The sequence below is a fragment of the Melospiza melodia genome, chromosome 1, assembly GCF_035770615.1.
Source record: "Melospiza melodia melodia isolate bMelMel2 chromosome 1, bMelMel2.pri, whole genome shotgun sequence".
Lineage (NCBI taxonomy): Eukaryota > Metazoa > Chordata > Aves > Passeriformes > Passerellidae > Melospiza > Melospiza melodia.
This window is the reverse complement of record NC_086194.1, coordinates 17681055-17694018: the sequence shown is the minus strand read 5'-3', so window position 1 is coordinate 17694018 and position 12964 is coordinate 17681055. Positions and strand designations below refer to the sequence as shown.

The following is a 12964-nucleotide window of genomic DNA, read 5'->3' as shown; positions in this document are numbered from 1 at the left end:
AAACTCCTGGAAATTATGTCAGTGTTTATTCAGAAAGAGAGCTTTCATTCAAGCACTGTAGGATTATCTTCATATGTGTAGCATTAAAATTATTTAGGAAACTTCTCTGCAGAGTAAGTTAGCATTAAGTCATGACACGTCTCTTTGCTTACTAGAGGTAGATTTTACCAGGCACTGAGGTAAAATACATTTTCAAAGCTTGTTATTCTAGCTATACATTATAAATTTGCATTGCATTCATTTCCCACAATAGGAAATCACTGTAAAACTCTAGGGAAGATGTCAAGGAAACTCTGCTTTCAGAATCACATTTTTGAAAGTAACTACAATTTGTTGCAGAAAATGTTTCTGCAGCAGAAACATTGCAGAAAATGTTTCAGAAACAGCACTGCTTCTCCCATTACTCAATACCCAAAATTATCTGATTGGGAATTTTTACTGTACCATTAAGATATCCTCACATAGTAATATTGCTGTTTATTAAACTCAGACCCCCAGGTAAGGATTTGAAATCAGGTACACTTCCAGGACAAAGGGAACAATCCTGCAGCACGATCTCCCTCCCTGTACTTCCAGGACTATTGGCACCTGTAGTTTACCTTGTGGCTGTGGAGCAAGCCTATGGTAGCATTGGCGGGCTCAGTGTGCAGAGCAGCCTTCGCAGAATCAAGGGTGGGTCAGGCTGGAAGAGACCACAGTGGGCATCTGGCTCATCTCCCTGTTCCAGCAGGGTCATCCCAGAGCACATGGCACAGGATTGCATCCTGTGGTTCTTGGATAGCTCCGGTGAGGGAGACTCCACAGCCACTCTGGGCCACCTGATCTGGAGTGTGATCACCTGAACAGTGAAAAGTTTCTTATTGTATTCAGGTGGAACTTCCTGTGCATCAGTTTCTGTTCATTGCCTCTTGTCCTGTTGGTTGACACTACTGAGGAGAGTCTGGATCCATCCTCTGACACTTTCCCTTCAGATACTGATAGACCCCAATGAGGCCCCTTCCCAGTCACCTCCTCTCAAGGCTGAGCAGGCCCAGCTCCCTCAGCCTTTCCTCATAAAATAGATGCTCCAGTCCCTCAGTCATCTTTGCCACCCTCAGCTGGACCCACTCCCAGAGCTCAGTGTGTCTCTGTACTGAGGAGCCCAGAACTGGACATGGCACCCCAGATGTGGCCTCACCAGGGCTGAGCAGAGGGGCAGGGTCATCCCCCCTCAACCTGCTGGCAAGCTCTTCTTATGCACCCCGGGACACCCATGGCATTCTTGGCCACAAAGGCACACTTGTGCTCTGTTACCCAGTACAAAATCCAGTGCATTTGGATGGGTTAGTCAATTCCTCCAAGATTTTTTTGTCTTTCATAGCAGTGTTCTTGACATGTATTGGCTATTAAAAAAGTCTTTTCTGAAATAAAAAATGTGGGAGATTTCCTGTTGTTTGTACTGTAAGATGTTCCATGCGTAGTGTGAAGGAATTAAGATAAGCTGATGGCTCTCAATGATATGTGGCCAAGTTTTCTGGCTGCACACAAGATGGGGGCTCTCAGAAGTATCCATACACCCACATAATTGCCCAAACTTCATTTTCTAGTTGTTGTATATTTCACTGGACAGGACATAATGCATGTGATGCGGGTCCTGCCCCGCTGCTGTTGTGCTGCTGACGTGGCCTCTCAGTCCAGGTTTGCTCAGGTTCTGTGTGGTCAGAATCAATAAAGCAAAAGATTGTCCCATAAGAGTATTCTCTTCAGTGGTGCACTTCTAGTTTGTTCTGTGCTGAGGTCTTGAGAAATCACTTAGGAAGCAGAAAATTACTAATTTGGACACTTTCAGCTGGGAGGTTGTTTAGAAAGCTGTTCATTTCAGTTGGGTTTTATTGTTTCCAGTGAAAACCAGTAACTCATGGTATGAGTCTATCTAAATACGATTTCTGAGGTCTTGGGCCTTAAGTATTGATATTTTTTATTCAGTCATCTTTACTGATGTGGAAATTATACCTGCATTCAGTATTTGTGTATGTGTGTGTGTCTGTGTATCAAGTGTGAAGAGTAGGCACTCTTTTGTGTCAACATGATGCCATGCATGTCCCACTGGTACCTTTTCACTTTTGGTAGAATCACATCAGTTTATTAACTCAAAGTAACTAGTGGCATATTCACTGTTAGCCCAGGAAAGTAGGTAAGACATAATCCCTGCACTGTAGGAGGGCTGTATACTTCTGAAGGGCTTGACCCATTATCTTCTGATGTAGCTTTTGTATCATACTAAAAATCACCAGTCTGGAACAGAGCAGTTTGACAGAATGACTCAGTTGAGTCACAAAATGACAGATGCTAGAAATAAAAAATAAACAAACTGTGCCAGGTCATTGCTGTCAAAGCAGGATCCTTCACCTGTAGTCCCTGCTGTTTATGCAGTCAGTGGTAGTTTGGGGACCATCTTTTTGTTGATATGACATGAAAATTTCATATGGTTTTACTTATTTTCTAAGGTTACACATTGCATCTTAGGATATAACTACAGCAGCAGCCATGTTCTTCACTTGATGTTTCCAAGCTGCTGATCCCAGCCAGTCCTGTGAACCTGAGCTCTGTCCCTCTGCTTCAGATCCACCTGCAGCATCACTTCCCTTCCCAGCTGCTGGGCTTCCCTTGGCTCTGTGCTTGCAACCAAGCCCTCCCCTCCTCCATTTATATGGAGCCAGGCACCCCAAAGAAAATCCTCAGACCACGTAGTTTAATTCTCCCCAGACTCGGTGGTGCTGCAGCAGAGTTGGGAGTTACGAGCTGTGGTCTCCAGGCAGTTCATTCAGCCTGAACTGCACCCTCTGTTTCCTCTGTAAAGGGAATGGCCATTGCATCTCAGCTTTAATCCTGGCTGCAGCTGTCTGTGAGTCAAAGCTTTGCTCAAAGGCAGCTGTGTCTTCCAGAAAAGCAGGTAAAACACATTGCAGTGTTCTGTCTGATCTGCCTGTAAACAGAGCTGATGACATGTCACTGGAAACTGATTGTTGAATTGAATTGAACTGATTGTTCAATTATCCAACACAGTGCAGAAAAGTGGATTGCATATGCTGAGAGGATTTAGGTGGGAGTATAGCTAGAAGTTGCTGAGGGACATGGTTAAGTTTTCTGTTTTAGATCAGAGACCATATGTCTCAGACAGACCCCTGAGCTTCTACCAGGGCACTGACTGGCACTGCCAGTAATTTTGTCTGTAGATAGGACAGGAGGAGTCATCTATTCAGTTTGCCTTACTTGATACTCATAATTAAACATTAATTTGCTCAGGAACTTCAATCTGCTACATCTATATCCATAAATTAAGTAGTATCTGAGAACATTCCCTGGCACTGGGACTCCATCCTCTGTCCTGCTGAATTGTAATGCTGAGGATAATGTATGTTCTCTGCCAGTTGGCTTCAGTGCTGGGGATGACCCAGGGCATATTTGATTTCCTAGCAGCAATGCAGCCCACCAGTCCCACTTCTTGCCTCCCTGTAAGAATTCTCTTTTATTTGTTCAGTAGCTAGTTTGACCCAATATAGAGATTTTGAACTGAGTGGAAAAGGGGAGCTTGACCATTATCTCCCTGGAAATCAGGGCAGGGATTTGAATCAAGAATTCCCCTGTGTTCTGACAGAGGGTACCAGTAATCAAACCCCAAGTGTTTGCTGAGGCAGTCTGGTCTCACACTACAGCAATTCAACTTTTTTACAGTGAACTTGGATTGCATGAGTCAGAGGTACAGGCAAGATAATGACCCTCCAGTCTGGTGAGATGAGGAGGGGAGAGAGGCTATCCCCTTGGGAGAGGAGCTCCTGGGCAGTTGTCTCTGCCTTGATACAGGTTCAATAATACACAGAAGATGAGAGCAGACAGAGCATGTAAGTCAGTGATGAGGTGGTGAGCAATGAGGCTTTGGATTCACATTGTGGCAGGAGAATGAGGGAATTGCAGCTTGGGAGCTTGTGTTCTGCTTGACAGCTTTTATACCACAGCCTCTGAAAAGGAGATTTGCAACATTACTGAGCTAATGCAACATTCTTTACAGCTTTTCAGAAAAAGAATGTTTGAAAAAAGAAGTGTAAGGGTTGGCCTACATGTAAGCCTACGAGTCCAAGGTAGAAATTATTGTGTTGGGGGATGCTTATTTTTATGAAAAAGAGGAGGGAAAAAAAAAAAAGAAATGTGATTTGATCCTAATTGGATGAGGTTTGACTGCTGTATTGCAAAATATTTGTTTCACTGTGCTTAGGTAAATAATGTAGCAGCAGCCCACACCTCTCCCTTAGCAAGCTGTCTCACAGGCAGCAGTTAATGAACTAGTAATGAAAAAAATCAAATGGGTTCTGCCTTATTATGCCCAAAATAGGCTCACATGTTGACTTTCAGCAGAATCATCAAGAATTTACTTTGGAGCCAAAATGCAAAAAGTTTCTAATAGTTCTCAGCTGGTTTGTGTGATTTCTCTAATAATTCAACATTCACAAAAATGTATGATGAGATTTTTCTCAAATGACAAATTATAGCTGTGAAATTTTCCAGTTCATTACGAAAATAATAAATTTTTCTTCCCTTCAGAGAAGCTAACTATTGGCCCGCATTCACAACAGGTAGAAGGGAAGCCTTTTCTTCCTGATTTTAGAAAAAACAGGAATTTGGTGTTTAGAAAATGAGGGTTCACCAGTGCTGCCCTGGAACAGCAGTGCTGTGGCTGAGCAGTGCAGGGGGAAGCAGCCTGGTTTGCCTCTGTGGATCCAGTTTTCTGTCTCTCCTGGATGAAGTCTTTGGGAGTCTGCCTCCAACATAAGGCACTTAGCATCTGCAAAGGGAGAGCAGAACATCCATCAAACATGGAAAGATCAAAAACTGTGACTCCCTGTGGAGGGACTGTTGGGAGGGAAACAGCTGAATAATGTTGAACATATTCAGATCTCTGACTTCACCTAATGCACACTGTGCAGGCTGTGTTTGTAGTCAAATGCTGATTCATTGTTATGGATGTGGAAAACCTTTTGTGCTTCTGCCTTTAAGACACTGCTCCATTAGTTGTTTGAGAGGCAACACTGCTTCTGTCTCCTCTCAGACAAATACAGCATAAATGTGAATCTGAGGTGTGATTTTGTATTGCTGAAAAGGCAGGCCTGGCTGTCGAATGTCTTGGGAGGTGGTTTGATGCTTGGTACACTGAAATAACTTAAGAGCTGACAAGGGCATTTAAAAAATCAGCTTTAGGGAAAAAATAATCATGATATGGAAACCTCAATGATAATTTGTCTCTTCATGGATATCAAGACTGGACATGCTCATGCCCAGGAGTCAGGAACCACTGTGGTTTTGAGGACAAAATCACTGAAACAGTTGAACTCTTCACTTTGAAAGACTCCTCACCCCAGTGTCTAAAACAGCCTTTAAACTTCAGCTCACCTGCTTCTAATGGTCTGGGTACATAAAACCTTCCATGATAGCCTTTCCTCAGTGCTCGTCCTTGCCAGCTGAGCAGGGCCAAGGCAGGAGCTCTGCAATGCTCCCAGAAGATGCTTCTGGAAGATCCCATGGTGCAGGCAGCACAGAGAGATATTTTGTGCTACATGAAGAGTCAAACTGCTCCTTCTTCCCAAGGGGATTTCCTCAAATTTTGGTTGTTTTCATGCTCCTAGGAGGAACTTTTTCTGCATTAGCAGGTGGCGATGGATAGAAAAAGCAGGTGCTATTTCCTTGAACAGTTCTTGTGGGAGTAAATTTATGATAATAAGTGCAATTATTTTTAAAGTGTTATGTTTCAATAGCTGTTATGTGGTATAAGTGTTTGATGTGCGGTGTGGCTTTTCTTATGTTGGTTCTGTCCTAACTCAAAAAACATGTTGTTGCCTCTAAACAAATCAAACCTCATTTAATTAGCAAAGTGCCTTCCATAGTTATTTCTATGATGAGTAGGTTATTTTCTCAGCAGCATCAAACTCAGTGGGAAAAAAATCTAAGAAGTGTTAATTTGTTCTTTGGAAATAGCAGGATTGGAGATGAGCAGACAGCCTCAAAACAGAATAAAATCTCACATACATGGTTGCTGGTTTATGGAAATGACCTTTCATCTTTCAAAGACAGAAGTCTTCCACTGGGAGAGGGAATGCACAAAACAGCTTGACAAGACAGCCTGTAAATGTGTGTCTCTAACATAGGCATAGCTAATATTTTCTATTATTGCTATGTAACACTCTCTGGGCAGCAATCAGTTCCATTTAAATATGATTAATATGAAAGTAATAATGTTCCAAACTTCATTCTTGTACATACTGTCAGAGAAAAGACTGCTGATTTGTTTTTTAAATAATCTGGTACTGAAATAAAATGAAAGTCTAATTCCTGTGACACTGCTACTGCTCTTCTCAATTCTGCCCTGTCTGAATTTTCCAGGGTGTTGAAGGTGTTCCTGTCCCGCACGGCTCAGCGCATTCCCTACATGACAGGTGGGAGAGTGATGAAGATGCTGTCTGTTATTCTCCTGGTAGTCTTTTGGTTTCTCATTGGCTGGACTTCTGCAATAACCCAAAATTTGGAGAGAAACATTCCACTCATTGGTCAAGGGCAAACATCTGACCATCTGATCTTCAATATGTGCCTCATAGACCGCTGGGATTACATGATGGCTGTTGGTATGTTGATTTTTTAGCTTATTTTTAAGTTCTATAATGAAGCTTGATTGCCTTTAAATTTTTCTTCTTTTAGAATATCCTAAAGCTTTGTCAGACTGCCTAATATGTGAGAACTACAGCAGTAAAATATCTGCATATAGGTTTTTTAAATGGGCTGAGAAGTAAAACAAAATATGCTGACACTTTATGACTTTCAAAGGTTTGTAACTTGGATTGTAGTAACAAAGTGATGGATGCTCAAGACATTTCATCTTTGAAGGCAGAAGGAAGAAGTAGCTGTTCTGCTATCAATGGTTCTTCTGCTACTGAAGTGAGGAATTGTAACTAGTTTAATGAAGGCTTTTTGATTTTGCACCACAGAACTGGTCAGAGTTCTTGTGTGAGGAGGGAAAGAGCTTCCACCACCACTCATTCATAACCTTCCAGAAGTTGGTATCAAAGTACAGGGAATGGGAAATGAACATCAAATGTGCCAACTTGATGCATTTTTTAGGTGTGCATGGAAAAGGCAGAAGCTAAAAATGACACCCTGCAGAAGTCAAATAAAGCAGAGAAAGGGTTAGTTTTTGTTTCCTGAACTCTGTAAGAAGCAGTGGGTTCCCTGTGCCAGGGTTCAGCTGAGCAGTGTGATGTGCTTTCTCCCACGCAGTGCTTCCACCTCCAGCCAGTGTTGCTTGTACAGCCCAGGCTAGCCACCCACTGTCTCAAATACTTCAGTGTTTGAAATCTGAAATAAATTCCTACTTTTCTGCCCTTTCCCTGCTTCTCCCATGGACATCCCACTGACAGAGCTCTGCTACTTATGGTTAGGGAGAGGTAATGGTGGCTCCTTCACATGAGAGCACAGATGAGATGGATAGAGGTGGTTTCTCTCAGACTGGCATACAGAAACTCAGTGTATGACAAAACACTGCTGCCAGCTTCACAGAGGAGCTTCCATGGCTCCAAGGTGTCCCTGTGCTCTGCTTTCCTCTCCTTTCTGTAAGATCTCAGAGGCAGTCAGGCACAGGGGTACCCCATCTGTCAATATGCTCACTGGCAAACCATGCAGAGAAGAGTAGAAAGGAGCATGTTTTGAGATGCCTCTCAATTTGGGTGCTTTTGGGGGATGTACTTTGCAGTAATAAAATAGAAGTATTGGCAGAGATGTTGTAAAATGAACAAAAAAGAATTAAATGTGCAACACTTGATGATGTCATCTGCACTATTTTGGATCAAAATTTTGGTGTATTTGACACTGTATTTTTATTAATATTTTGATAGTGGCGGTTTTTGAATAATGACAACAAATGTTTTTAGTCTCTGGGTTTTATAATTCTGGTGATGTAGTGATTAACAATTCAGATCTTAATACCCAATTCTGATCAATTGTCTATTTTGGCAAAAAATTAACTAAGTTGCTGTCTGCCAAGTATTGAAAAAAAACTAAGGATTGTTTTTTAAGGTATGTTTACATTTAGAGGAATTTTTAATGTTTTTCAAAATACACTCAGGGGTACTAGAAGCAAAGTGAGCTCTCAAGCCTGGAAAATAGGGCAGAATTTCTTTTGTTCAGTCATTTTGTCTTCTTTCCCACACTACCTCATAAACAGAGTTATGCAACTCTTCAGTAAACTATGCAGTCATATTAGTGGTACCAAGGGATGTGCACCTACAAGGCTGTAGTAACGTGTGTGGTGTATATATATATGTGTGTGTGTGTGTGTATGTGTGTGTGTGTGTGTGTGTGTGTGTGTATGTGTGTGTGCATGTGACTTCAAGACTTTTATTGCTAATAGCAGCCTCAAAAGCTTGCAGTCATTAGGAACTAGTCCCAAACTTAGATACTTCATCTCAGAAATGGGTCAGAAGCAATATCCTTAACACAGAATTCCTTTTATTCCTATGTTAGCAGCCTTGCAAAATATAATATATAATAAATTAATTGATAGATCCTGCTATTTGATTTCAAATGCTGAAATAAAAATGGTGCATGGTAGTTGATTAAAGACTTGTTATTTAATTTAATTTTTTCAGGCACAGTATTTTATATAAATCTAGTGAGTGTTTTGCAATATATTCTGTCACTTGTAGCCCTTGCTGGAACACTTCCCTATTTCACTCGGCTGTCAACACTTCACTGAAATGCAGACAGGAAATTTTCAAGGTCACAGATTAGTGAAGTGAGAATTAACAAGGCTCTGCTAGAAAGTCATAATGAGATGAATCCTTTATGCTACCAGAGATTATTGGAATTGGGATTTATGAAGCATTTTCCATACTAATCATGCTACTTAGACTCTATCTCCGGAGACTTTTATTACAGTGAATGTTTTATATTTACATTTCCATTAAGTCTAAGAGGATGGTCTCTGTGAGAGATGTAGGGACTTACACACAATGGTTATCACTGATTATGGCATTGCCTCTGTACTCTGTGATATGCTGATGAGAAAAATTAGCATTCAGTAAATCTTACTTTATCTACATAATGTAATGTAAGTTAATATGTATTTTCCTTTGAGTTTGTAAGTTAGTGTGTATTTGCCTTAGGGTTGGATACTTGTGAGTAGCTTATTTGTTACTCGCCTTATTGTTTTATTTCCTGTGTGTTAGTTTCTGCATCTCTTTCAAGGTCAGGGCATCAGTCTCATTGAAAATCCATGGCATGGTTGACAGTCTGAGATTGCAGAGAAAGACCTGAGGCCTTGAAAATACTCAACCACAAAACCTTTTTCTTATGGCCTGAATATATTCTATACCTCTACCTGTCACTGTCAGATTTTGACTTAGAAAACAACTCCAAGTGATAAACTTCTGCTTCCTATGGGCTTGCAGTGTCACAAATCAAACTACTGTTCTTTATCCTGAGGGGAAAACATCCTATAAGTGTAACAGATATTGTTCCAGGATTTAAGAGAGCTTCCCAGAAACTGGAAAGAGAGACAATATAATAAGTTTAATGAACAAAGCCCCAGGGAGGAGACAAAAGCAGCCAGAGAGATAAACATGCATGCACAAGCACAAACAAAAGGCAGAGGTGAAATCTTGAGAGGTGAATGTTCCTGACTTCAGCAGGGCCAGTTTCACCCCAAATGGAAAGGCAAGTTTTTAAAAATCCCCCATAGATTCTGTGTGGTTTTCAGTTTTTATTTAGACAGAAGTGAATGACAGGTATAACTAAGCACAGGGAGATGTTTTTCCCCTGCACTGTTTGATTTCTGGCTGGCAGGAGCAGTGCTGCTCCTCTGTGCTGGGCTAGTGCCGTGGCCCTCACATCTGTAGCTCATGCTTTGAGTCTTGGGCATCAGGAAGGTTTCAAATATGAAACTTCCTCATAATTACTGCATGCTTTCAGTAATTAAGCCAGGAAAAGGAACAAAATGAGTATTTTTGGACTGTTCCCAGAAGAACAGTCCACTACTACTGTTCATTTGTTGATACTTGACATACATAATCTTTGTGTCTAACGAGGGCATGAGGTGCCAGGACAGGCTCTGACAAACTGGGCATCAAGACTGCCTGTACAGTTTTGAGCTAGGGCATTGTAATACATCCTTATGAGGCCCTTTTATTAAATTTTCTACAGGCCCTCTGCTGCATTCAGTGAATGAATGATTATTATTTCTTTTTGTTATTCCCATTTGATGTGGCCCTATGCCATATTTGGGGTGTGTTGCTCAGAGCATGCAATGAATAAAGAACTGTTCATTTCCAAATGGGCGTTTTTAAACATGCTCCCCTTAACATCAATGTACAAAGATTAAAGCCAAAATTATCCATTTTCAGTGTCTGTCTTGAGACATGGAGGGACTGGTTTTCCAAAGTACTGTTCCTAGCCTCCTCTGTGGAAAGCACAACCAGGAGGTGCTTAGAATTCAGCACTGGTGTGGATCTGGCTTCATTTCTCACATTAGATACTCAAAAAATATATAATGTAAAAATAGTAATCACTTGTGAAAAGCTTATTCTAAGTGATAAAACCAGGGATGTATAAAATGTTTACAGCAGAAATAGAAAAAGAACAGTGTTTTACAAAGTACCTTCAGCTCTGTCTCTTTTCTGCTTGTAAACCTCTCCTCCTGGCACCCTGCACCCCTCTTCAGCAGCCCTTCCACAGTCCACAGCACCACACTGTGTGCAGTTTTATGGCACTCATCTCTAGGATAAGGTAAATCTGGAAGAGGATGAGGGACAGCACCAAAGATGGGGAGTGCTGCTGGAGCCCCCAGGTTCAGCAGTCTGGGTTGCATTACCCTGTGCAGAAACATTGCCTTCTCTTGTTACCTGTTATATGATAAGTGAAATCCCATATCCTTTACTTAGGCATGATTCATACAAAGTATTTCTGCCCAGGAAACCATGTTTGTGTTGCCTGGGCCACACATTTATGTGTTGCTGAATGCCATATTTAGTTTCTTCTGCAAGTCCCCTGTGGTTTGGGAGAGGCTGGAAGGTGTTCTGACTTCCTCTTGTCTTTGCACCACTCTTTTTGGAGTCCACTACTGGTACTGCTCCAAATATTTCCACACTTTAGGTACTTTGGATGCCATTGGCATTTGCTTGCATCCTCTTTAAGATGTGAGAGAAGAGGCCCCACATTCAGCCAGTTTTCAGCTGATCCTGTTCTCCCTCCTTCATCCACACACAAGCAAAGAGGTTGATGGGGCACGTGGAGGCAAGAAGAGTGTCCAGCTGACTTTAGTGAAAACAGTGAGGTGTGGAAGTCATGAGGCAGGACAGCCTTAATTCTAGAGGAATTAAGAAAATGCTTGGCTATAAGGGCTAAAAGAAGTGCAAAAATTAGAGGAGCTCCTAGAGACCCGAGAATGGCAGTGAGACTCCTAGGTCTGTTGCTCACACTCAAGTCAGTGGATATGTCTCCACTGCTAGCAAAAGCCATCTTTAGGGTACCCTGAAGCTGTGGGACCCGCAGACCATGGTCTGCATGGCTATTGCATCACTTTGAGTAGACCTGCAAGGCAGTCTTGTGATGATTTGGGGGACAGAGTATGCTGTGCCTCCCACCAGCCCAAGGGCCCCACTCTTCTCTCTCAGCCTTCACAGCCACAGGCCTTGGAAGTTCTGTGAGGAAAAAAAGTCTGAATCTGGCACCATCAATTCTTATACCACAAATAGCTGTCTTTATTGCTGTGCATAGCTAATTAAAATGATGCTGAGATATGGTGGGAGAGACAGATAAACCTCTGGTAATTTATAATTTGCTAGGAATAACTCAACACTAAAGACTTGTAATCACAGTTCATTGAAATATATGAAAATCCTTTCAGTTGAAGAAAAAAGCTTCTCCTATGACATGGTGCAACTCTCCAGGTGGGAGATTGGACACAGCCATGCAGAAAGAGATTGCGTTGGCTGGCAGCACAGGAGCAATTGAGGACACAATTTTTTTCCAGTTTTAAAATGGTGCATGCTCAGCTCCAGCTGGCACCCTGAGTGAATGAACGGATGGAAGAGCTGTGCTTCCAGATCCATAGCTCCCTTCATCTCAGTAAATGGGATTTAAAATGTAGTGAAGTGTGGTGGAGAAATAGATGAGTTGTCGTAGCTGTGTTATGGATCTAAGTAGGGTGGTAATCAGTAATTAGAGTTTAAAACATGGGAAAAAATTGTTGGAACAGTACTATTTTACCAAGAGTGTGGAGTTCAGAATAACAATTGAACTTAGGCAAGTCACAACTTTAATGTCACCATCCCTGGGGAGCAGTGGCCTGGTTTTGGCCTGTGGTTGTGCTTTTTAAACAAGTAAGTGTGGTCAGACATAAAGCTTCATACAGAGCCATGAAAATGGGCTTTAATCTTTCTGGGCTGTCTTTTTGCAAGTAGCTCCTGGACAGCAGAGTGCAAGGGAGCACAGGAATGGTTGTCCTGGCTCCAGAGAGCCCACAGCCATCTTCACTGAGGGGCTGGCATGAAGAAGGGAATGAAGAGAAAGGCATTTCTGCCAGGCTAGGAGGGCTGAGAAGCAGCCAGAGCAGTCTGAAATAATTCACATTCCTCTCCTGACCATGTCAGGAAGGAAACCCACAGTTTAGGACTTAAGCTTTTCACAAATATGGGTAAATTTATTTCCACTCTTGTCCTGAATGGCAGGGTGGCATTATCCCCATTTTACACAGGCAGGGCTGAGGCACAGTGAAATTAGGGTTATATGGTCCATTTAGTATGGTTGTCCATGTTGCAATGCCTTTGGCTCAGTTACAGAGCTTAGTCAAATATATTTGCAACATTTGTGTGGTCTCACTGGCTACAAATACAGCCCTGCATGCTTATTTTTGCTGCAAATCACAGCAAAATGTGTGTTTGGCACCCAA

At 41.9% G+C, this 12964-nt stretch overlaps 1 protein-coding gene across 1 annotated transcript in view; it reads left to right on the top strand.

The window, feature by feature from the left end:
* Positions 1–12964, top strand: part of GPR158 (G protein-coupled receptor 158) — a 185918-nt gene that overhangs the window by 155435 nt on the left and 17519 nt on the right. The window contains exon 7 of the mRNA XM_063149670.1: positions 6412–6650. Coding sequence (XP_063005740.1) covers positions 6412–6650 — 239 coding nt within the window. The remainder of the gene's footprint in view (positions 1–6411; positions 6651–12964) is intronic.